This window comes from Mangifera indica, chromosome 1 (assembly GCF_011075055.1).
Source record: "Mangifera indica cultivar Alphonso chromosome 1, CATAS_Mindica_2.1, whole genome shotgun sequence".
Classification (NCBI taxonomy): domain Eukaryota; kingdom Viridiplantae; phylum Streptophyta; class Magnoliopsida; order Sapindales; family Anacardiaceae; genus Mangifera; species Mangifera indica.
This window is the reverse complement of record NC_058137.1, coordinates 3,559,271-3,584,653: the sequence shown is the minus strand read 5'-3', so window position 1 is coordinate 3,584,653 and position 25,383 is coordinate 3,559,271. Positions and strand designations below refer to the sequence as shown.

At 31.1% G+C, this 25,383-nt stretch overlaps 4 protein-coding genes across 4 annotated transcripts in view; 1 reads left to right on the top strand and 3 right to left on the bottom strand.

Moving 5' to 3' along the window:
- Positions 1-7,916: 7,916 nt before the first annotated feature.
- Positions 7,917-9,592, bottom strand: LOC123225872 (CASP-like protein 1D1). The gene is made up of 3 exons (XM_044650187.1): positions 9,308-9,592; positions 8,422-8,548; positions 7,917-8,159 (listed from the first exon to the last, which is right to left on the bottom strand). The coding sequence occupies exons 1-3, from the start codon at positions 9,547-9,549 to the stop codon at positions 7,917-7,919; spliced, it is 612 nt and encodes a 203-aa protein (XP_044506122.1). The 5' UTR covers positions 9,550-9,592.
- Positions 9,593-11,794: 2,202 nt separating this feature from the next.
- LOC123225854 (CASP-like protein 1D1) lies at positions 11,795-13,303 on the bottom strand. Its single transcript, XM_044650166.1, has 3 exons — positions 13,062-13,303; positions 12,160-12,286; positions 11,795-12,019 (listed from the first exon to the last, which is right to left on the bottom strand). The coding sequence occupies exons 1-3, from the start codon at positions 13,301-13,303 to the stop codon at positions 11,795-11,797; spliced, it is 594 nt and encodes a 197-aa protein (XP_044506101.1).
- A 2,593-nt stretch (positions 13,304-15,896) lies between these two features.
- Positions 15,897-19,904, bottom strand: LOC123194980 (glycine-rich RNA-binding protein RZ1B-like). The gene is made up of 3 exons (XM_044608499.1): positions 19,816-19,904; positions 19,605-19,715; positions 15,897-16,812 (listed from the first exon to the last, which is right to left on the bottom strand). Exons 2-3 carry the CDS (start codon positions 19,713-19,715, stop codon positions 16,102-16,104), a joined length of 822 nt encoding a protein of 273 aa, XP_044464434.1. The 5' UTR covers positions 19,816-19,904; the 3' UTR covers positions 15,897-16,101.
- A 2,905-nt stretch (positions 19,905-22,809) lies between these two features.
- LOC123225833 (heparan-alpha-glucosaminide N-acetyltransferase-like) overlaps positions 22,810-25,383 on the top strand; it is a 5,443-nt gene continuing 2,869 nt past the window's right edge. Inside the window, exons 1-10 of the mRNA XM_044650125.1 lie at positions 22,810-23,119; positions 23,432-23,569; positions 23,804-23,885; positions 24,089-24,165; positions 24,319-24,434; positions 24,535-24,643; positions 24,750-24,866; positions 24,945-25,036; positions 25,139-25,205; positions 25,296-25,377. Coding sequence (XP_044506060.1) covers positions 22,901-23,119; positions 23,432-23,569; positions 23,804-23,885; positions 24,089-24,165; positions 24,319-24,434; positions 24,535-24,643; positions 24,750-24,866; positions 24,945-25,036; positions 25,139-25,205; positions 25,296-25,377 — 1,099 coding nt within the window. The 5' untranslated portion in view covers positions 22,810-22,900. The remainder of the gene's footprint in view (positions 23,120-23,431; positions 23,570-23,803; positions 23,886-24,088; positions 24,166-24,318; positions 24,435-24,534; positions 24,644-24,749; positions 24,867-24,944; positions 25,037-25,138; positions 25,206-25,295; positions 25,378-25,383) is intronic.

The window sequence follows — 25,383 nt, the reverse complement described above, 5'->3', positions numbered from 1 at the left end:
AAGAGCCGAGCTTGTATATATAGTTGAATTTGGAAGTGTAGTTGGATATGGGAAAGGGGAAAAGGACTATTTTTTACCCAAATTTTAGCCGAATCCCAAACTCACACTCATGAGAAATGAAAAATATAAACTCTCATCTATAATCAAATTTTTATTATTTTTTTGTTAAAAAATGAGTAAAATAGTTATTTTACTATTTATATTAAAAAAATTATAAAATTTATTACTTCCCCTAAGGTTTGAGAAACTAATATTTCATCTTTACTTAAAGTTTTTAAATTTTAAAAAATAATATTTTTACCCCCAAACCTAGGGTTTTCATATTTTTTCAAACTCAGTCACCCCTCATAATTTTCAAAAATAGTAGTTTCACCATCACTTTTCAAATTTATCTTCCAACGTTGTCTTCGGCTTCCTCCTTCTCCTAGTGCAACAGCAGTGGTGTGATGAAGAGACGGAGATCTCTTCGTCGCACCATCCAGATGTTGAAGGACGATACTTCGTCGTCCTTTGTCTGTTCTTTCAGATCTAAACGACATTTTATCGTCCAGATTTGAACGATAAAGAGTCATTTTTTGTCGTCCTTTGTAGTCTGAGATGGGAGATCGATGGAAAACGTCGGCCATTGATGGTGGCCAGAGAAAGAAACAAACTTTAGGGGTGAAATTTAAATTTTTCAAATTTTGAGGATGAGTTAAAGTGTTAATTTTTAAAACCTTGAGGGGGGAAATGATAAAATTTAAAGTTTTAAAATTTATAGGTAAAACGATGATTTTATCTTTGTTTCTAACTAAAAATTTGAATGACAATTTAGCTATAGGTGAGAGTTTAAGTTTTTTATCTCTTGTACCTATGAGTTTGAAATTAAACTAAAATTTTGGTAGGATATAGTCCTTTTCCCATTAAAAAAATAAGAGTTTCAATTGACTGGAGTGGTTCTTGGAAGGGGCGGTGAGGTACCTACTTCCCAATTGGTGATTTAAAAAATTGAAATGGGACATTATGACACATAACATTATCTGTATACCGAGTAGGAGGAAAGTTTTTGTAAATAGTTAAAATAAATACTAATTATATTAGAAAAGGTATTATTCCCCTGTTAATTTTGAATAAGTCAATAATTTAGTAGTGGGGTGGGGCAACAGAACAGCCTTATTAGGCCGAAATTATCATTTAATAAAAATTGATTAAAATAAATAGTATATAAATATATAGATTAGACTTTAATATAAATTAATTGATTGTATATAATATACATTATAATCTCTATATTTATAAGCGTAATATATAATCTCAAATAGTATCAAAGTATAAGTCAAATAACAGGTCTAATACTCTAAGTATTTCAAAATAACAATAACAACACACTTAGTTGAGAATTGATTGAACTAAATGGTGGGTTTAACAGTTTATGATAGTTGTACTTGTGTAAAGATATTAGAAACTCAAATAAAAAGAAAGAGAGTCTCACATCTAATAAAATTGAGTAAAATAAGTGGTATATAAGTGTGTGTGGATTAGACATTAATACAAGTCTATTTGGTTTTGTATAATATAGATTTCGATCTTCACACTTATAAGTCAATATATATTCCGACACTTGCAATTTTTACTTATTTCAATCTATCTAAGTTGCTATTGTAAATAGGCTAAGAAAAGCTTATTGTAAAGCAATAATATTGTGTATTTGTATGTATTTGTGTATGAAACAGTAGATACATGTAATGTTAAGTCAAATGTTCAATATTAATATATCGTCAAAGAAGATTTGAACTTATATTTTCTTGTACATACAATTTTTTCTTTTTTCGTTCAAATTACCTTTAAGAGTCTTTGCCGGTGATAAATTTTATTTAATCCATTTTTGTATTCAAAACCTTTTTCAGCAAATTAATACTAGAAACTTCTTTTTTCTATCAAATTTTAATTAAAAAAATCATATTATTATAAGCATTAGGAGAATAAATTATATCATATTCAGTTAGACCGTAAATATAAAATTAATTAGACATAAATGTACTATACTATTTTTATAATTCTACTACATATGAGAAGATCTTGCAGTTGAGATTTGATGCTCTTGTTTGGTAAGATGTAGAGATAAATTAATTAAGTTGAGTTCCCGTGGATTATTCAATTCAAATTTTGCCCAATCTTAACTTTGCTGCATGATTCTTACCGTGTATATAACCGGTCCGGTCGCTTTTCTTGCAGAAAATCTAAGGATCTTTTCTCTATAAGTGTCTGTTAATTTCATCACATGCATCTTTACTTTTATTATTTTTAATTATTATCAGGATTCCCAACGTGATCTCATTCATGCTCCATGTTCTTACGTGCTTCTGTGACATGTTCATATTCTGCTTCTCCTCCTTGGAATCTAATTACAGGCAAGATAGAAAATTAATTGCAGGCATATATTCTCATTTAACATACAAGATTGTGTGGAGAATATGAATTAATATCTCCTTTAAAATGTAAATGAAAAATTAGAATAGAACAAATATGAAAACGTAGTACTCCTAACAAAATATTGAGTATAGATATTTTTGTATGCACGTAATGGTATTTGAATCATATATCGTATTATTTATCAAAAATTTAATTTTTTATATCGCATTATATAATACAATTTTTTATTAATAATAATAATAAAATAACAAAAATTTCATATTTTTACATATTTATCTTGAAAAGTATCATAACATTAATTGAAATTCTAAAATTTATCCGATATACCTTCATCATATCATTATTTCTCTTATAAAATATATTAATTTATATCGATAATATATATTATATTATATAATATATAATATATTTATCATATTAATAATTTTTAATATATTTTATAATATATATTATTTTTATATATATCATATCATATTATAAAATATATATTTTATACTCCACTGAGGATTTTGAGATGTTGTTTCGGATTTTCACAGAGAAAATGGCATTTCTTCTTCCAGCCGCTTATGTGAGCTCAAGCGTCATCTTCCTTCTAGAGAAAGTCAATTCCAGGAAAATGACAACACCACAACAACAATATATATTATGATCAGCTGCTACAGTGATGTTTTTAGTACATGAATTGCATGATTAACCTGCAAGAATCATTGCATTCATTGTATATTTATAAATATAGTTCATGGTTGGTCAAATAAATTATAATTCGAAGGATCATAACTTTACAAAAGGAAGAGAACTTATCAATAATATCAAACGTACGAGACTAGCTTCACTGTTAAAGAGTTGACGAATGACAAAGAGAAAATGCCAAAATGAAAGCGTGGCCTAATTTGCTTGGAAGATGCAAATATTTGTGGAGGAGTCAGAGTGTCACATGGGTTTTTTTCACCGTTTACTTTCCATCACTCTCGTCGACTGGTTGAGTATAAAGCTGAATTTTAGAAGCAAATTCAGACATGTGATTCAGAGTCAAAGCTGTCTACTAGAATTTTGATCGCAAGGAATATAATACCAAAACACAACTACTACTACAAAGACGTGCGAATGTAGTAATAATGTAGGCCCAAATCACAATTATGAGGCCGACATCGTTTTATAAACTATAATTTATAGAGGTTTAGTTGATGACATTCCAACCCATTAAGTTTTAAAAAACTAATTTCTTATTTATTTGTTAAAATCTTAGTTTTAATAATGAAAAGGTATTTATATCTATTTTATCCAAATATCACAGTGCATAGTATAAATATCATTTTTTACAGGCCAAAGGTCTATTTTTCACCTAAGTTTAAATGTGTTTTTAAAGTCACACTTGTAAAGTTTAAAAAACTAAAAATCTCACTCATCAGTTTAAAATTTCAATTAAGGTTAAGAGTAAAATTATTATTTAACAAAAAAAATTAAAAACACTAAAGTTTTATTCCTTTATCCTTGTCAATTTGAAAATTCATATTTTTCCAATACAAAGTTTGAAAAATCAACATTTCCCCCCTAGGGTTTGCAAATCGTTGCCAGAGACAACAAAGTTCGCCTTTTCCGACTGTGTTGACTCTCTCTCCCGATTTATCTCTCTCTGTTGATCAAATATTAAGTATTGAAGAACTCGATTTCCTCCAATAAAGATGAAATTGTCTTCAACAGAGTGTTTTCATCCCAGACAAAAACGATTTTATTTTTATCTGAGACAAAGATGATCATCGAAGGTCTCAGATAGACACATCGTCTTTATTTGAGACCTCTGATGGTTATTTTCTTTAGAGATAAAGACACTCCAACGAAGACGATTTTGTCTTCGTTGTAAAAAATCGGATTCTTCAGTGTTTGAGATTTGATCGATAGGAAGAGATAAACTAGAAAAAAGAGTCAACACGGCTAGAGACGATCGTCTCCGGTGACGATTTGCAAACCCTAGGGAAAAAATATTGATTTTTCAAACTTTAGATGGAGAGAATTGTGAGTTTTCAAACTGAGGGGGCAAACATAAGAAGATTTTAATTTTTTAAATTTTTTATTAAATAACAGTTTTATCTCTAATCCTAACTGAGTTTTTAAACAGGTAAGTGATACTTTTAACTTTTCAAACCTCACAAGTATTACTTTGATAACGTATCTAAACTTAGGTGGAAAACAGTCCTTTGGCCTTTTTGATAACTTACTAGAGACCAAATGTACATTATTCACCCTACATATCTTAAAAATATACTTATAGTTCTAACAATTTTAATATAAAATTTGCATTTCTAATTTGTTGCATTCTATTAATTTCTTTTGGGGTATAGTTATAATTTTTTAGAAGCATATGGAAATATAAAAATTTGAAAAACATTCCCAAACTTTTTAAGAATTTTAAAACCCCCTAAAATTTAAAAAAAAAATAATTTATCTCAAACATATAATTATATATCATTGACATTTTTATGTATAATTGTACTAGTAATTTTTCTATTTTTGATTAAAATTAATATAAATTATGAGTATAAAAATTATTTAATAAACTTTTGAGAGCACAATGATACTTAGTTAGATGGGCTTTTTTTTTTTTTTTAAATCTTTTCAATATTTTTTATAAAAAATTTAACAAATTTAATAGTTAGGTAGGAAATTGGCTTTTTCAAACTAAAAGAGCAAAAAATGTCATTTTATCAAATTCTGGGTGGGAATATTTATTTGGCCATTTACAAATAGTATGAATTTATCTAATTAGAGATAAATATATTTTGGGATTTCTGTAGGCTCCATTTTGTACAGATTAATTATTCAAGTAGAACTCACTGAAAGCATTGTTGTTACCTTTCTTTAAAGAGCAATACTATGTGTATCTATTTTGGGTATACAAATATATATATACTCATATGTGTCATCATATGATTGGTTATTATTTTATTATTAATTCAGAATCATCCAATCACATGATGACATATATAAATGTGTACATATTTATGTATCCAAAGTGGGTACACATAGTTTTATTGTTCTTTAAATTATTATTATTATTATTATTATTTTATAAATTTCAAAATCAAAGACAATGAGGGTAGGGGTTTCTTTCTTGTATTTTTCCTTAATTTAGAACTAAACTTGTTTGAAACGACTTTTGCATTGCTAAATATAATAGGGCTCCATTGGGTTAATTTTCAACACTAGGATACAATTCAAAACTAAGACTTGTATTTCAGAATTTCAGAACTTTGAATCTATTCATTTAATATTATTTTTTTTTGTTGTTTTAGAAAATAAGATACAAGAAATTCTACAAAAATGTGTGTTCTTTTTTTATTTCATTTCTATCATACATATTTTGGTACTCTTTTTTCGAATTAAATTGGATTAAAAATAAACATGATTTTAAAAATCAGATTAATTAGTTGAATCATGAACTATTAATTAAACTAATTGAATCATATATAAAACTAAGTTTGATTTAATTAATATAAAAATTGATATTTTTCTAAAAATTTATTATGAAAATTTAAATTAAGACTTTATTTATCATATTTAAATATATATACCATCAAATCAAACTTATTTAATATTAAATAAGTTAAATTATATATTTAATTATAATTTTTTTAATATTATTTTTTATTAGATAAATAATGTGACTATCAATTAGGCCATTCGCATTATAAAAACATTGAATAAGTGGGTGCAAGAAGCTTGAAAAAATACAAATAATTGGAATAATCAATGTCGGAATTGATTTAGTCAAAAAACCTTATCCGTATATTGAAAATGAGAAGCAGCAATATTTGAGATTCTCATATTCCAATAAAAATGGCTTTACTAGAAATTAATTACGTGTTATTTAATTATTCATTCCAACATGCAAAATACTTTACTCTTTCCTTCGAATAACAATCGTATTTGGATTCCCAAAAAAAAAAAAAAAATTCTAATTTGATTGCCATGAAAGCATGGCTACGTTTACAAAAAAAAAAAATTTGGCATCTACAACTACTTTCAAAGAAAAAGAAACCCCACTTAATCATATCCAAAATTATTCATCTTGTTTTATAATTTGGGTTTAGTTTTTCTGTTTATAAGAAAATGTTAAAAATTAGTAAAAAAGATGAAAGCTAAAATTGTGTTCATCATATTTGTCTGAAATGTATTTTTAAAAGCAAAAACATGTAAATATATTTGATATGTTTATCCAAAAAACTGAAAAAAAGAAAAGAGAGAGAGAGAGAGAACATTAATTTCTTATTTACAGATAAAACTCTTTCAAATTTATACTTATTTTATTCTTTATAAAGAGATTAGTTGTTTCAAATGTGTCAATGGTGACAGTCACTCCTTGACTGTCACCACAAAGGGCTCTAAATGGAAACACCTTGGTGAGTTGTGTCTGTAATTTCGGAGTCTCGCCCCATGGAGTTCCTGAGAGAAGAAAAAGGATTCATTCATAGGGATGTTGTTTGCTATTATAAGAGGCGCAAAGAAGAGATTGATATCAAGATTCTTGATCAATTCCTTGCTCAGGGTCTAATTTTTGCACTAGAATGCTATTTTCATTGGAAAGAGATGCTTGAATATGATAATAACAAAGAACTAGCAACATATATTGACGTAGACTACCGGGAGAATGTATGACAGATAACTAAGGAGTTAAAATTTTTTATTTTAGTACTTTCATTGTATCTCTTTCTGTTGTTGTCACACTTACAAAAAGGATTAACACACACCTCTTTTGCAGTTAGCGGACATATATGAGAGATAATAAGCACTTTACACATTTAGGCTTAGTTTGCGCATGACAATGTTAGGCTATGCAAGGAGTTCTATAGAGTTCAGGGTGTCACCCTAATTAGTTAAACGTGTTTATTACAATGCATTGTATTTTAGGTTTGTTAGTTTATTGCAATACATTGCATTTTGGGTTTGCTATGCATGTTGACAGCCGCTAGGGTAGCGATAGGGCTTAAGTCTACAGTCGCCTTGTGGTGATAAGGCTTGGAGAAGGCCAAAGTCATTTGGGTGATGACATGACTTGTAGTTTTTCCCACTTTACACAAGTTTCTTATAAAGTTATCTAGGTGTAAGTATGCGGGAGCGACTAATGGAGATCTTTTGCTAGTTCATAGTACGAAATAGATTGAGATTCTACTTGTTTATCTTTTTAATGTCTAGCTCATTTACATGAATTCTTAATCTGTATGATTAAAGATAACCGAAGAAAATTCTAACTAATAGGAAAAAACATTTCCTTGGAAACATTTTTAATAATATTACATAAGAAAGTAATACAATAATACTAACACAATCAAAAGCAATTTAACATTTCGTTGATTATAAACCTTCCAAATAAGTTTTGGAAGAAACAAAATCAGTACAATTGGAAGAAACTAGATATCCAAGAAAAAGTGAAACTTAATTAAGAACAGTCTTAAACTAATTGTCATTGCTCAAAAGATATGTGAGCAAAGACAAGGATAATTAATATGTTAATTAGCTTGAATTAATTGATCACGAGCTCGTTTGTAAAGAGAGAATATGGATAGCATGCTGAGCAAAAAAAGAATAACAGAGGCGAGAAGTGACATAGCAATGGATTTTGCTGTATGACCACAAAACTTATCATAAATAGGGCATACTTTAGACCACCCAACGTGACCGTCCCCCTTCCAACCAACATATCCCACGGCACCGGCTGCTCCTGTTGCTGAAACTACTACCCCAAAAATCAACTGCATTCAAACCCAACTTAACAATATCAATTAATTTGATAGTTAAATCTTAATTGTTTTCCATTATTTTTTGTTGTCATCAATTAAGAAAACATAATATAACTTTGGCATTTTAAGTAAGTGTGATACTCAAAAATCAAAAGTTTGTTTACTTTTTCAAGTTTTGATTTATGTGATTACTAATGCATATTTTTCAATTGTTTTTACAAAGTTTGAAAAATAAAATGCAATCGACAGTAAAAATATATTAAGGTATGCTTACCAGGTCCAACAAAGCAAAATGAAGTAACAATTTTTTTGAGAATGTAGGCTTGAAAACCTTCAAGAACATCGCAACTATTTTTATGATACTGTATAAACAAGCAATCAATAATGCTATTACGAGATATCTGCATAAATAAAACATATATGTTAATAACTCACGTTTGTTCTCTCATAAACGTAAAACAATAAACTTTAAACCTTAAAAATGTACTTTTTTTAAATTCATTATAAATAATTTTGTGATGCTTAGAATCATACAAATGAGAGAAGAGAAGAGGCTTGTAACGAGGTGTTGGTCGCATAGTTAATTTTACCACTTTAGTCTTTACGAACTTCAGTATTTAAAAGGAAAATTGTTACTTTTTCTAAAGTTTCTTCTTTCAAGTCTTAAAGAAAATTGCCCATGTGAACGCTACTGTTTCTTTAAAAAGCATTCATATTGTTGTAGTAAAAGGTGTTGAAAACAACGTTTTGTTGCTTAAACTAATATTATACTTCTTTTCAGAGAAATTAAAGTGGTTGATTTAATATTTTATATTCTTACAAATGCAGAACATTTTATATCCAAATATTTCGTGTGCACTTTTGATTGTCACAAGACAACTAATTAAATGCAGTTCGACCAAATTATCGATTTATCACCATGAGCCCCATGATTCTACAAGCAGACTGAGAATAATCTTTAAGATTTCACATAACACCTATTACCATAATCTTAAAACTTAAATTAGATTTTATAATGAGCTATTTAGTTTAGATGTGTAGATTAATATTATTATCAGGAACCTTTGCAATTCAAAGCAGCTTTTCCTAAAGATAAAAAATTATCAAATAACGAGAAACTATGCAAATTATCTCCTAACAAGCATTTAACAAATACTCACACGAAGGCCGGCTCTTGATTAAACTTTGCTGTAAGCGGAATCTTCACTCCCACCGGAGCTCCTGGAACGGCCACAAGCTCTGTCTGCTTGCTGGTCACCATGAAAACAACTCCAACAAGTGTTGCTGCAAATAGTGAGACCCTAAGAGCTACATCACCCACAAAGCAATTTACACGAGATGATGCCATCGACGGAGTTTCAGATTCTGGTGGTGTAGCCAGCTTGTCATCTGAATATTCCATGGTTGTTTCTTGGCTAAAATTGTTTGTTGTTTCAAAGGGCAAAGGTAGTGAGTGAAGCAAAGGTGACATATTAAGCCATTAGTGTGTGTTTATATAGAAGAATTTGGGTTGTAACCGGAAGTGAAAAACATGTTTTGAATTGGAAATATATATCTATTATTATATGGTATATTCTGCATAGTCAAATTTAGACATCTGCACAAGATAATTGATTTTCATATCGCATGAAGTTTTCTATGCAACAAGCAAATGCAAAATGTGTGTAGTATGTGTCGGGGTATATAAAATACATCATGAAAGATTCTTAGAAATATTGCACAAAAGGTGACAATCGTTTGCTTTGTGGTGACTTACTTGTTATTTAAAATGTTTGCTTCAAATCATCAATTTTATCTACCATATTTATAACCTGAATGTTAATTTTTGAAAGTGTGTTTCTTCTCTTTTCTATTATGTAGTTTCAAGGAAAGAGCACATGGTATCTAGAAGAAGTTGATGAAGAACAAATGAGTCTTCTAATAGCGTTGCATTGGAATTATGACTAGATACTAGCGAGTTTGTTTTGTTTATTTGTAGTTGGAGACTGATACTAATAGTTTTTTCTATATTTGGCCAGATATCTTATAAAAAGAAATGTTATCTGTTATGAATTATTGTGGTAGTTTGAGAATTATATTAATTTTGTTACACCTTAGTAGATTGGATTGTGGTGATAAATATGTTAAAAGTTCGCATATACTGTTTTTAGGAAAGACATCAGCTTAAATTTATCATGTTGACCATCAATTTTATATTTAAACCCATATGATCATATACACTAATGTATTTTATTAAGAATTGCAGTTGCCAGGTGTGTCTCTTCTTCCTTTTAGGATGTGATCTAACCCCTCGGCATTCACAAGAGAAAATTCGTGTAAGGCTACTGTAGGTGACTATCACTTTTAGACGACAAAGAAGGGCTCTAGATGGAGGGTTGTCACACCTCGGTGGATTGTGTTTGTGCTTCAGGACTCTCGCCTCATGGAGTTCTTGAGAGAAGACGGGGATTCACAGGCATTTTGTTTGCCATTATAGAAGGCGCAAAGAAGAGATTGAGGTCAAGATTCTTGATCAATTCCTTGCTCCAGCTTCAATTCTTGGACTAAAATCCTACACTCATGGGTGAGAATTGTGTGGATACGATAGTAACAAAGAACCAGCAACATATCAGGATAATCTACTGGAAGAAAATATGACAGATAACTGAAAAGTTATCCATCACATATTTTTCGAGGAAGCTTGCTATTAATCTTTTTATTTTCGTAATAGTGGGTGAGCATATGTACTTGTCGTTTTTTCACTTATTCTCAAGTATATTATACTCAGCAATTGTTAATTAATCAATTAATAAAAAAGATATATTGGTACTTTAATTTTATCTCTCTTTGTTGGTGACACTTATAAAAAGGATATTAATATACACCTCTTTTGCAATTAGCAAACAAAGATGAGAGAGAACGAATACTTTAGACACTTAGGGTTGGGTTGTGCATGACAATGTTCGGATATGTGACGAGTTTTATTGAGTCCAGGGTGTCCCTCAGTCAGTTAAACATGTTTATTATAGTGCATGTGTTTTAAGTATGTTAGTTATTACAATACATTGCATTTTAGGTTTCTCATGCATGTGGAGGAACGTTAGGGTAGTGATAGGACTTAAGACCGTGGTCACCCCTGCCGGCGATAGGGCCTGGAGAAAGCCTAAAGTTATTTGGGTGATAACATAGCTTGTAGTTTTTCACACTTTAAGCAAGTTCCTTACAAAGTTATCAAGCATGCAAGGGCGACCAATCGGGCTTTGTTGCTAATTCAGAGTGCGAAATAGATTGAGATTCTCCTTGTTTATTTCTTGAATGTCTATCTTATTGACATGCATGAGATCATAGTTTGAATGACTAAAAATATTTTTAAAAAATTATAATTAATAGAGAAAAAAAACATTTCATGGGGAACATATTTAATAATTTTTCATAACAAAGAAATTCGATAATATTAACACAATAAAAAACAATTTAACATCATAACAATAAAAAACTTATTGAAAAAGAGTTTAAAAGAAACTAAATCAGTACAATCAGAAGAAACTAGATATCCAACAAGAGGCAAAAATTAAGTAATTAGAATAATATTAAACTAATCATCATTGCTCAAAAGATGTTTAGAGCAATGACATGCGGTAATTAATATGTTAATTAGCTTGAACTAATTAATCATAAGCCTGTTTGTGTAGAGAGAATATGGATTGTATGTTGAGTAAAACAAGAATAACGGCCGCAAGAAGTGACATAGCGATGGATTTTACTGCATGACCACAAAACTTGTCATAAATAGGGCATACTTTTGACCATCCAACATAACCATCCCCCTTCCATCCAACATATCCCACGGCACCGGCAGCTCCTGTTGCTGAAACTGCCACCCCAAAAATCAACTGCATCCAAACCCAATTTAACAGTATTAGTTAACTTTTGTTTACTCTTCCGGGATTATTAATGCATATTTTTAAATTCTCTTTACAATGCTTGAAAAACAATTGTGATTCAGGGTTATAATATTTTAAGTTAGGCTTACCAATTCCAACAATGCAAAATGTAGTAAAAAAAGTTTTGAGAACGTAGGCTTGAAAATCTTCAAAAACATCACAACTGTATTTATGATACTGTATAAACAAGCAATCGATAAAGCTATCACGAGATATCTGCATAAAAACAAACAAAATCAGTTAATAATTTATGTTTATACTCTCATAAACATGATTAAATGTAACCCTTTTTCATTATTTTTAAATATCTTTTGTGATGCTTAGAATTATGCTGATGAGAAAATAGGCTTGTATCAAGGCATTGGTAGTATAGTTTGACCACTTTGGTCTTTACAAACTTCAGCATTTAAAAAGAAAATTCTTACTTTTTTTTTTAAGTTTCTTCTTTATATTTCAAAAGAAAATTTGCCTCATGTGAATGTTATTATGCCTTTAAAAAGCATGCATATCATTGTAGTTAAAGGTATTGAAAAGAACATTTTGTTACTTAAACTAATATTATACTTCTTTTAAGAGAAATTAAAGTGGTTGATTATATTTTATTTTCTTAAAAATGTAAAACATTTTATATCCAAATATTTCATGTGCACTTTTGATTATCACAACTAATTAAAACACTTCCAAGTGGTTAAATGTTTCATAATAAGCTTTAAAAAGCAATTCAAAGTAACTTTTCCTAAATACAAATTTATCATTTAGTGAGAAATTTCTCATACTGTGGTACCAAATTTTTATTCTAGATTTTCTCTTATGGGAGATCCCATTTAATTAACTGAAGGTGAAAAACTATGCAGCTAATCTCCCAATTACATGCATGTAACAAATACATGAGAAAAAAAAAGTAATAACTTAAATCTATTACAGCTCACGACTTTAAAAGGGAAAAAGGGACATGGTACTCCTTTTAAAAATAAAGCTTAAGAGTACTCACACAAAGGCCGGCTCTTGATTAAACTTTGCTGTAAGTGGAATCTTCACTCCCACCGGAGCTCCTGGAACGGCCACAAGCTCTGTCTGCTTGCTGGTCACCATGAAAACAACTCCAATGACTGTTGCTGCAAATAGTGAGACCCTAAGAGCCATGTCTCCGATAAAGAACTTTACACGACATGTGCCCATCGATGGACCTTCAGATTCTAGTGATGTAGAAAATTTGTCGGCTGAATATTCCATGGTTGTTTTTTGGGTAAAATTGTTTGTTGTAATTCTAAGAGTAAAGGTGTTGAGTGACAGATTAAGCCATGAGTGTGAGTTTATATAGAAGAATTCGGGTTGTAACCTGAAGTGAAAAACATGTTTTGCATTGGATATATATATATATATGTATTATTATATGCATGCTATTCTACTTGGTCAAATTTAGACATCTTCACAAGATAATTGGTTTTCAAATGGCTCGTAGTGTTCTAAACAACCAACAAATGCAAAATGTGTATAGTATGTAGGGTATATAAAAAACATAATGCAAGATTCTTAAAGGTGACAATAGTTTACTCTGTGGGGACTTATTTGTTCTTTAAAACATTTTCTTCAATCATCAATTTGATGAAGAAACAATAAAATATCAAACTATCATGTCGACATGAACAATCCAACCACCACCATTTAACCCAAAAATTATTTCCACTCAAGTTTGTTAGTAATAAAGAAGAGCGGAAGAGCTGAATTGATTTCGATCAAATTTGCCCGACTAGATATATTATTTCATCAGCATAAGAAATACGAAATATGCATTAACTTTTTGTGTTTGCAATGTCTCAATGATCAGACCTGCTAATCTATTTAAGGTGACATGAAATCATTGTTTACATCTGGGTTTGTTTGTACTAAGTAAGAAGTTATGAAAAGAATGTACGGAGTTGTCATTTTCATTCTAGCAAAGCTGAATCAATGAGCTTTCGTTCCAAATCAAAATGGTTCACGTTTGGTCCCAATGGTTCACATCCATTTACAGGGACTACCGCTAGCTTACGGCTGATTTCCTACCTTCTTAAATTAACTAATCACCAATGAAGCGTCCCATGACAAGGAGCTTGCTATAGGACCTTGCGACGTTTGGGTTTTCGGTTCTTTCCATCTCTGCATTCTCTATGGCTCAAGACTATGGTAGTAGGCCTTCTCTTCTCAAGTAGACTCTGCTGGAAATCTCAATATTTAGAGGTTGATTAGTCACCTGATTCGGCTTCAATCAATCAGTACAGTATGCAGTTCATGGGCCCATATGATAAAATGCACCCAAAACAGAAATCCATTGTTTTTCTTCTTTCAGTATCTTATAATACTGATCAATTTTGATAAAAATGACGCCTAAAGACTTATTCCCACCCGAGGTATGGCAAAATCCCAAACATATATTTATCAATTTTTTAAAATTTAAATATTCCTTTATTACTCAATTTCTATTAAATTTTTTTATAAAAACTAAAGATAAAATTATCATTTTACTAAAAATATTTTAAAAAATTATATTTTTATTACATCTTTACTCTCAAGTTTTAAAAATTGACATTTCATCTCAATCTCAATTTTTTTAATTTTAAAAAGTAACATTTTCTCTCTGAAATCCCTAAGTTTCATTCTTCCTCTCCAATGACAATTCAACTACAATAACTCATTTTCGACAACCATCCAGCTACGGCGACTCATCTCCAACAACTGTCTCTTTATCAATGGAGACAAATAAACAACTGTTAAAGATGAGTTGTCATATCTGAATGGTCACGGGAGATGAATCGCCATAATTAGAGTGTCACCAAAGAGAAAAAAATGAAACTAAGGTATTTGAGGAAAAAAATATTATTTTTCAAAACTGAAAAAATTAAAATTGGGATGAAATATTAATTCTTAAAACGCGAGGGAGAAAATAGAATAAAATTATATATTTTTAATATTTTTTATAAAATAATGATTTTACCTCTAATTTCAACATAAATTGATAGTGAATAAATATTTAAGTTTTTAAAAATTAACGAATATAAATTTAGGATTTCACTATACCTTAAGTGGGAATAGTCTTTTGGCCTAAAAATTATCACGCGTCTGCAAGGCCCGTTGGTTAAGATCTGAATATGGAACAGAAAAATGGGCAACAATGTTAAAAATATTGCTAGAAAGTTGAAACTTAAAAAGAGACCAAAATGCAAAGAAAGATACTAAGATTAGTGACTATATTCACTTAGAGGTAAATAAATTCTACAAAAAAAAATTGCAGCTCTGTCCTGCATATGCAGAGTTAGGAGACTATTGGACAGGTCAATTAACTAGAAAGAGAAAAATAATTAAATGAAATACGAAAGGAACATGCAAGAGCTACGAAGAAGTCTCAGGTTGGAGTATTGACGATCTGCCTTGTTTTCTTTGATATGAGTACTGTGATACGGTAACATGTTGCAAAGGAGGATGTCACATACCATGATACAGTAACAGATTGCTCAGCAGAGAGACTAAACAGTAAACTAACTGGCCTATTCACAGTGAACCACACACATTGATGAAAATTTACTCATACTGCAGCATAAAACCGACCTTGCCACGGGGACAAATGCAAGCTACAGAATCTCAGCATTCTGGGGTTATCCCAACCAGCAATAGTGCTTATTTAGAATCAATAAATCTGTTAGCTAAAATATATAAACATCACAGCTAGAACATTGAGCAGGGGCAGCAGAAAAGCAAGAATCAACATGTCTGAAATCTCCTCTGACATGTGCATTGTTCAACCTATCCCAATGTTAAATGCTCTCTCAATCATGGAAGAAAGAAGAGGTAATGAAATCACAGCTAAAACAACTTCCATTCAGTCATCAAAGTTCCACATCTCAAAGAAGTTATAAGCACAGAACAAAACAAGAATATACTACGTTGGATCCATCATTCCTGACACTAAACAGCAGCTCCTCACAATAATAAAAAACTGGAATCGACAGACTAGTTGTGATCATTAATCAAGGCAGCAAAGGTAAAACCATGTTTCAGTACCGTTCAAAAGAAGGACGACCCCCACCTCTAGGACGGTCATAGGGGCCAGGCCTATCCCTATTGCTGCCCCTGTCATAGTGTGCTGGCCCACCACTTCCATACCTGTCACCACCAGCTCTAGGACCTCCATCCCTGTAATAACCTCTTTCTTTACCATAACCAATCTGAGATTCCTGGTCCACGTATCTATCACCTACAAAGCGATCACCACGAGGCTGATACCTATCATCATTATAATGATCACGATTCCCATACCTGCTGTGTCTGCTATCCAAATGCTCCCTGCCTCCAAAGCGCCCCCCATCAAAACGATCAACATAACGGTCTACATCAAAGCGATCTCCATAGCCACCACCTCCACCAAACCTAGAATGTGAAGAAAATCTGCCTCCACCACGACCACCACCATCAGCAGAAGGACATTCTCGAGCAAAATGTCCAGGATGGCCACACTTGAAGCAGTCAGATCGCCCTATCGACCTATCTCCTCTATAACTGTCCCTGCCACCTGGTATATGATCCCTACCATATCCAAAACCGAAATCTTCACCACCCAATTTTGGCTGAGCCTTGTTTACTGAGATGACCCGACCATCTAACTCTCGGTGATGCATATCCCTAATTGCATCATCCATTGCCCAACTATCAGCAAAGGTTATAAATCCAAAGCCACGAGGCCGACCAGTATCCCGATCCACCACAACCTACATAGATGCTAAATGTCATAGCATTGAAAAGCTACATAATCTCATTAAATTAGTACCATGAAAATGGACATATTCAGCCTGGAAGAGTGTGCTAGAGATTTATGTATTAAACTTAGGGAAATATGTATTTTGCTCCACTCAAATAATAATCACATCCATATCTATTATATTGATAACATAAAAAGTAAGATCTCACTAGGAGCTTAATCTAAGAACAAAGAAGTTATAATATTTTATTAACTCCTAGTTACAAGGTTTAAAAGCAATTTAAACAAGTAGGACATGCTTCCCCATCATACAGATAAAGAAAGAAAATTGTATTAGCTCAACTTAATCTCACATGACAAGCAAATTATTGCATTCCCAGCTACACCAAAAATGACTGATGATCAAATGACAACCTAGCTCAATAGCACTCCAGTAAAACAGTACATGTACCATAAAAAATGCAAAAGCACCAGTCCATTCACCATAAGGCACAAATCAGGCTCTCTTTCAGATACCTAAATAACTCAGAAGCAAACTATATATCACTGTGGGTTTTAATTACAAGACAAAATAAATAATTAAAAAGTCTGAAGCATCCATTAGTTTATAACATCCCTACACCCCCACCTCCCCTTTCTTTCTTTTTCTCTTAAGTTTGTAGGTGTCCCACAGTGTAGCATCATAAACCATCATCTCATCTCATCCTCACATTTACCACAGCTATTTGAATCCTGTGTCTAGTGGTAGCAGCAGTGGTTATATAAGATTTCAAAACGTATGATAAACAAAGATCTGTAAATAATCAAGTCAGAAGCCTCAACCATAAGAAAAATATCAGTAGACCCAGTTGGTATACTCTGAGGAAGAACACAGACAAAACAAATATAAGATATAAAATGCAAGGCCTCTAAAAAATGCAGACATGAACAATGATAAAAATACATGCATACTGTTGCAGCAGTAGTCAGTGCACAATTACTGAAAGAACTTTGCATGTTTATACAAAATACTGCATAATTTTCTTAAAAACCACCAACAGTAAATCATCACTGCAACAAATATCTCATGGGGGATAAAATTGTGCTGATAATCATTTTCCCATAGACAACTAAACTTGTTCTAAAGTCCATATCTCAACACAAGAAGACACAAGTGACAAGTGAACTGCATGCTGGAGTGGACCTACCCTTGTCAGGGGTAGGCTCAGGCCTCACCTCAAATTTAAAAAATTTTGAAAGATAGGTAGACTAGACCTAACCTCAATTTAGAAAAAAAATTATTACCACTTCCCAATTTAATGTATAATGCAGTCCAAAACAGTGCAACCCAAATTCTCTAAAATCCCTCATTCACTCCTCACCTCCAAATTGTCAATCTTGCTTGCTAAAGTCTATTTTCAAAGTGGAAAATGTCAGACTCCCGCTGCTATATTGCTTTGTTTCACAAACAGTGTTTTCATTTTAAATTTTCTACAGTGGATTCATAAATTAATAAGTGATTTATGCATTTTTTTTATGTCTTTATTTATGTTTCCCCTATTTTATAGAATTTTATACAAATATGTATATCTTGATTATCCAATTTATGAGAGTTGCTTGCAATTGTGCTCCATCATTGATCGTTTTCTTTATCTTTTCAAATTACAAAAGTCATATTCAAAATAAGAATTAAGATTTTGGATACATCTCTTCATGTGAGAAAGACATATGAGATTTTGTCAAGAGACTTTTTAAATAAAATTTAGTTGCAAGTGATTGACCATTTGACAGAAAGCATATCAATTTTGTGAAAATTTGGATTAGCAATTTGTAAAATGTCTATGTGAATTGGAGTATCATGAAATATAGATAATATTTTTAGTTTGGTGGTGTGCATGCAGCATAAGAAGTGGAATTGTGGTTATAATGGGGGATGTCAGCCACCATCTCATCTCTTCTCTTAAAACTTATACATTTTTTTTTTTTTGAAGAATCAATCACTCACCTTAGATGTACCATATTATTTCTTTTTTCATTTAAAAACTATGATATCTAATTATTTCATGAGATTAAGTTAAACTGCTTCTATGGTAATTTTGATCCATCTAAGTTGTGATTGATCTCCAAATTTGTGTGAAATCTTTTTGGTGGATTGTGGCTGCTTTAAACATTTTTTATTATATTAGATTTAAGTGGACTATTAGATCCTTGTAGTTTTTTGCTCTCTTCTCATTGAAGAGGTTTTTCCACAAAAAATTACTTGTGTTAGTGCATTTTTTACTTTCAGCACTTTGATATTGTATTATTTCTTTTGCTTAAGAATTGAAGATTTTTTAAAAGTTTTCGTTAGTTGACTGACAAACAATGGCAGCCCCCAATGGCAAAATTCCTAGATCCGCCACTGACTGCATGCCCTAAAAATGCATTACCTACACCGTGGAACAAAGTCTCCATTAACTGACAAGGCTTACTTTGACTAATGACAATAGAATTCCTAAAATTTGTACTAATGCAAATAAATTCTCTAAATCGAGCACTGACACAAGTTCTTGAAATACAAACGTTGTACTCAGCTTTTACAACTTTGAATTCCTTTATTTTACAATATTTTTTCCTTTAACAAGAACATCTTAAAAATACCCAAGAGTGAAAACAGAGTGTCATCAAGATCATTCAGTGAGGTCTTACTCTTTGTTATCATTCCAATTTCACATCAGATTCAACTCCGCACAAGAAAAATACTAAAATTACTAACCCACAAACATTATTCAAAACGAATAATAAAACAGTTACAGACAAACATTGAATAAAAAGAAAACGAACCGAAGATTGAAGAATTTTGCCATATCGACAGAAAGCATCTTCAAGGTGTCTCTCCGTGGTAGTGAACGCCAGCCCACCTATAAATATACGATTCTCGTCTCTCCCAGCCATCTATACATTAAATTCATTAGATTATTAGAAATATAGCATGTAATTGAACCCAGAAATAGAAAATAAAAAATAAAAAATTAATGTGATGACGAAGACAAACCAAGAAGAGACAAGCGAGAGGAAGTGAGTGAGTGTTGAAGATTAAACCCTAGATAAATTTTAGATAGAACTGAGAAGCTTCAAGGGAGGATTCAGCGCATTTCATTAAGATTTTTTTTCCAGATTTGCTTGGGCCGTGTTCGGTTGCATCAGGCTTTCTGCATGCGTTTACCTTTTTATTCTAATTTTATTTAAAAATAAGTTTATTTGTAGATATTTTTTTATATAATTTAAATATACACTTAATATGCTATAAATAAATTCTGATTAAAAAGGGTTTTAATTTAAGGTTTAAAATATGCATATTATATTTTTCAAATATAATATTATTCAAAATTAAATTAAGGGTTAAAATAAAAAAATACTTTCTAGAAAGGACATTATTCTTCGACACCCCCCCCCCCCCGGATATTAATAATACAAGAATAATGCTCCTCTTTAATGACGTCATCGTCCTAGCCTTTGATGACCTCATCAACTTTTAATAATGTCAGATATTTATCCTTAAAAATTAGAAAATGATAAACTTTTAACTTCCCTCATGTTTTATTTCATAAATTCAGGTTCTGTTCCTCTTTGACCTCTTCTTTCCATACTCTTTTATTTTTTTTTTCTTTTTTAGTAATAGAAATTCAATTAATTTCTTTTAAATTTTCTTTCTATCCAAACAATTGTCACCATCAACAAGCTCAGAACAATTCATCACCAACAACAAGCTCCGCCAAAATCTTAATTCAAATCAGATTAATTTAATTTTAAACTGAAAAAAGAGGAAAAATTGGTAAAGGTTGAATGTTGGTTAGAGTTCAGTAAGTTTCTGGTCAGATGCACGACCACCACTACTTTCAGTAGCAACAACACAATCTAGTTTTGCGGTTGAGCTGATTAGGTTGTTAAGATGGAAATTTATATGAGCAATACTATGTGTACCCACTTTAGATACACAAATGTATACACACTCATATGTGTCATCATATGATTGGTTATTGTTTTATTCTTAATTTAAAATCATCCAATCACATGATGACACATATAAATGTGTATATATTTATGTACCCAAAGTGGGTACACATAATTTTATTGAATTTATATTATAAATATAAAAAATTAATATTTATATTATATAAAATTCAATTAAATATAAAAATTAAAATTAATATTACATTAAATTAATTAGATTATATTAATATTTTTATTTAATGTAAGATTTTATAATCTTTAAATAAAACTATCATAAACTGTTTGATTATAGTATCCTTTATAAGTTAGCCCAACCCACCCATTTGATGGATGAGAGTATTTAAGATTAAGTTAGGGTATCTGTGATCAAGTTAAATTGCTAGGCCCACCCAAAAAATATAGATAGGTGGGGCTATCCAAGCTTGAGCTAAGGTATCTATGATCAAATTAAATTGTTAAAACCACCAAAAAAAAAAAATAGATGGGTGGGGGTATCCAAGATTAGTTAGGGTACTTAGGATCAAGTTAAATTGTTAAGCTTACTCAAAAAATATATTAAGCCTATAAATATAGAGAAACTCATATTATATAAAATTAATTAATTTATATTAAGATCTAATCTATCATATTTATATACCACTCACTTATATTATTTTTATTTGATGCGGGATTCTTTAATCTCTATTACGGACCACTGTTTAGCTAGATTGAGCCACTAAATAGTGATAACTAGCTTGGCCCATAGGGTTTATGAAAACTAGCCCCTGCTTCTATTTTCAATACTAGCATGTGTTTTTAATGTTATGAAAACTATAGGGGTTGGTGTGGAAACCCTTAAACTAATCAGCATGTTTATCTATTTGAGAAAGCCAGTCCTATCTTGTCTTCAAGCCTTTAGCAGTTAACATAATGAATGGCCACAAAAGTATTGCGTAAATTTATATTATTAGTAATATTTTTTTGGCCCATGACCATATGAATTCTTTTTTTGCAGGCACTTTGAATGGTAAGCATGGCATATGGGTGACTTGCAGGCCAATATCACTTCTATACTGAGTCGTCTTCCCTCTTCGACACCAGTTGTAATTAAAACTACTGAAAATGTTGGGTGACTTGCAGGCCGAAGTCTTTATTCTATATATAAATTGCTTCTCATATTCTCTTGGATTCCAGCTTGACTCTGAGTTCACCCAAGAGTTACCGGCATCCTCTTGTCAGATTTTTTACTTCCGTTTTTTTTGTTTTTAAGTTGATATAGTACGACAAAAATTAGATTTTTTTTATACAAATTTTATTTAGGTTAACCCAATATAATTTTAAACTAAATCGATTGTGTTAAGATTACTATGAAAATAACTTAAATTAATTTAAATTAACCTAAATATATAACAAATATTAATATAGTAAATCAGTCAGTGATAAATTTAAAAAAATATTGAAGTATAAATTTCCATAATAATTAAAACACTTATATATTGGATGCAATTGTAATTATTTAGATTATTTTTATTTCTATCTAAAATTTTATTTTATTTTTTTGAAAATAAGTATAATATTTTATTTTTAAACGATTTATTATGTAATTTTTTAGATTATTTATAAATAAAATAAAATAGTATATTAATTTTTTGTTAATAATAGGTAGAGATAATTAGGTGAAGAAATTAAAATATTAAAAATGTTTAGTAAAAATATTAAACAATTTTAAAATAATTCAAATTATATCAGTTTAATTTAGACATAGTTTAGATTGGATTATAGTTAAAATTTTTGTTACAACTTTATTCGGATCTGAGTTAAAATTTGGAATTTTTGAGCTAAATTTAAACTAATACCAAATTGTCAGCAATGAGTAATCATGGATTAATCAGCTGATTCATTAAATATCTAATATAATTAAAGGCTGTCTGTTTGATTGATTTTATGTCTCGTTTTGACCTTTGATTTGTCCGATTACTATCACAGGTTTGTCTCACTTTCACACCACGGAAGCCAGATGCCCAATAATGCCGGCCGTGTCATTTTAATTTGCGTGTCTTATCAAAGCACCACTATTAGTATTATCATCTCACCACAAGCCATCTAGCTTATCTGAGAGTTTGGCAAGGAGGGAGAAAGGTTTGAACATGGCTGATCCCAGGAGAGTGGAAGAAGGGCTAGGCCATGAAGATGATAGTAAAAAAGATGATAAAAGTAACTTCGAAGATGGCATAAAGAAGGAGAAAGAGATAGAGAGGAGTATCGTTATACAGGATGAAGCTGTTGAGCAGAAAGAGGAGCAACCGCTGAAGCAGAAGAGCAAGAGAGTTGCAACCTTGGACGCATTTAGAGGTCTTACTATAGTGGTAAGTTTTCTAATTATCCATGCATGTTAGTGGGGTTTAACCGAGACAGTCTTATTACCTTCTATATAAGTTGTTTCTTTCGAATGCATACCTGTATATGTTTTTGAATGTGTATAGACATATTAAAAGAGTATAGAGTTGATATAGTGTTTGGGTCTGTATATACCGAACGAATGTAAAATAATGTTTTACATACACAATATTGAGTATCAATTTAATATATACATGATATGTTATTCTATAATTGAATTGTGTATGTACATACATAATTTTATTGACAAGTAATGATGTTGTATAAATAAATGTATGTAGGTGATGATATTGGTGGACGATGCTGGGGGAGCATATGAGAGGATCGATCACTCACCATGGAATGGATGCACATTGGCCGACTTTGTCATGCCTTTTTTTCTCTTCATTGTTGGGGTGGCAATCGCCCTTGCTCTCAAGGTCAACATTTTTTCAACCTCATTATTAACTCTTACGTGAATATTTTAATTAATTTATTCTAAATTCGGTTCATAATATTCAATATCTAGACAAATAGTATCTGACAGATGGTAAGTAGAAATAGATTCAAAACTTCCATCCTCCTCACCTGTTTGTTGCCAATTGACACAATCCTTTAATTAATCCAAGTCATGTCTGTTTTGGGTTTAAAACATATGTATCTTAATCTTTCAGAGAGTTCCGAAGATCGGTGATGCAATAAAGAAGATAATTTTGAGGACACTGAAGCTTCTATTTTGGGGAATTCTATTGCAAGGTAAGGATAATCTGAAGTTTTTAATATGATAATTTGAAGTGAACTCTCATGTTAATGGATATCAAGAGCTTTTTAATTACCTTGGTGCGTGTATAATAATACACTCAGATGGACAAAACAGAGAAGATAATTACATAAACAAAATGACTAACTACATGAATTTTTTGTGGGTGTGTGTGGTGTATATTCTCACATAAATGCAGGGGGTATACTTCACGCCCCTGATTATCTCTCTTATGGAGTTGACATGAAGTTCATCAGATGGTGTGGGATTCTACAGGTCTTTACTTAACCGCAATATTTCCATTAATAGCTCAAAATATTCTTCAAATATGTGATCAATAATAGAGGTCTACACGTTGGGATAGGTCCAGTTAATTAAAATTTGAATTTGTCTCCTGATTTTGGCTATGTAATTGTGTGTTACAAGCAGAGAATAGCAGTGGTGTACTGTTTTGTAGCAGTAATAGAGGCTTTGACCACCAAGCGGAGACCAACTGTACAGGAACCTGGACATTTCTCTATTTTCACAGCATATAAATGGCAATGGTAAAAAAATCTTGATCAACTGCTTAAAACAAAGTAAATTAATTCAAAAGAATTTGTATCTCTAGTAAGTTATCAATCAATTCGCCTATCTGGAATTTAGGCTCGGAGGGTTTGTCGCATTCCTTGTTTACATGATCACTACATATTCCTTATATGTTCCGGACTGGAGCTTTGTAGTGCGCAGCGATCATGAAGCAAAGAGATACACAGTATGTGCTAAAGCTTGCTGCAAGACAAATATTATAACCGCCATAGCTCATGTACTTATAATTGCTTATGAAATTATACAGAAATTTCATTTCTTGCTTATTACAGGTCAAATGTGGGATGAGAGGACACTTAGGACCTGCCTGTAATGCTGTTGGTTATGTGGACAGAGAAGTTTGGGGCATAAATCATTTGTACTCCATTCCAGTTTGGTTGCGCTTAAAGGTTAGTCCTGATTAAAATGCTAATTGCACAAATTATCATTGATTTAATTTTGCTATTGATCTTCTTATAAACTTGTAGGCTTGCACTCTTAGTTCTCCAAATTCTGGCCCTCTTCGCGAGGACGCTCCAGCTTGGTGTCGTGCTCCATTTGAACCAGAAGGCCTGTTGAGGTTTGTTGAATAATCATTTGCACAAATGAATTTAATTCTTGTAAAATAAAATATTGATAATTTCAAGAAAATATAGAACAAATTTGGGGTTTTTTTTTTCAGTACAATTTCAGCTATCCTCTCTGGTACAATTGGCATCCATTATGGACATGTTCTGATTCATTTCAAGGTTAGAAATCCCATGATGTTGCATAGTTCTTATGAGTTGGATATGAAGTTCTGCCATTTTAAAGGAAACTGAAAGTGGGATCTCTTGCAGGGTCACTCTGAGAGGCTGAAGCAGTGGATCTCCACGGGGATTGTCTTATTTATCATAGCCATAATTCTTCATTTTACAGATGGTGAGC

Excerpts from the sequence above, each read along its gene's own strand:
- LOC123225872 (XM_044650187.1), bottom strand. The coding sequence starts at position 9,549 with ATGGAATATTCAGATGACAAGCTGGCTACACCACCAGAATCTGAAACT. Across the intron at positions 8,549-9,307 it reads AATCAAGAGCCGGCCTTCGT|ATATCTCGTAATAGCATTAT; the intron begins GTGAGTATTTGT and ends TTATTTATGCAG. Across the intron at positions 8,160-8,421 it reads ATTTTGCTTTGTTGGACCTG|TTGATTTTTGGGGTAGTAGT; the intron begins GTAAGCATACCT and ends GTTTGAATGCAG.
- LOC123225854 (XM_044650166.1), bottom strand. The coding sequence starts at position 13,303 with ATGGAATATTCAGCCGACAAATTTTCTACATCACTAGAATCTGAAGGT. Across the intron at positions 12,287-13,061 it reads AATCAAGAGCCGGCCTTTGT|ATATCTCGTGATAGCTTTAT; the intron begins GTGAGTACTCTT and ends GTTTTTATGCAG. Across the intron at positions 12,020-12,159 it reads ATTTTGCATTGTTGGAATTG|TTGATTTTTGGGGTGGCAGT; the intron begins GTAAGCCTAACT and ends GTTTGGATGCAG.
- LOC123194980 (XM_044608499.1), bottom strand. The coding sequence starts at position 19,715 with ATGGCTGGGAGAGACGAGAATCGTATATTTATAGGTGGGCTGGCGTTC. Across the intron at positions 16,813-19,604 it reads GCAAAATTCTTCAATCTTCG|GTTGTGGTGGATCGGGATAC; the intron begins GTTCGTTTTCTT and ends GCATCTATGTAG.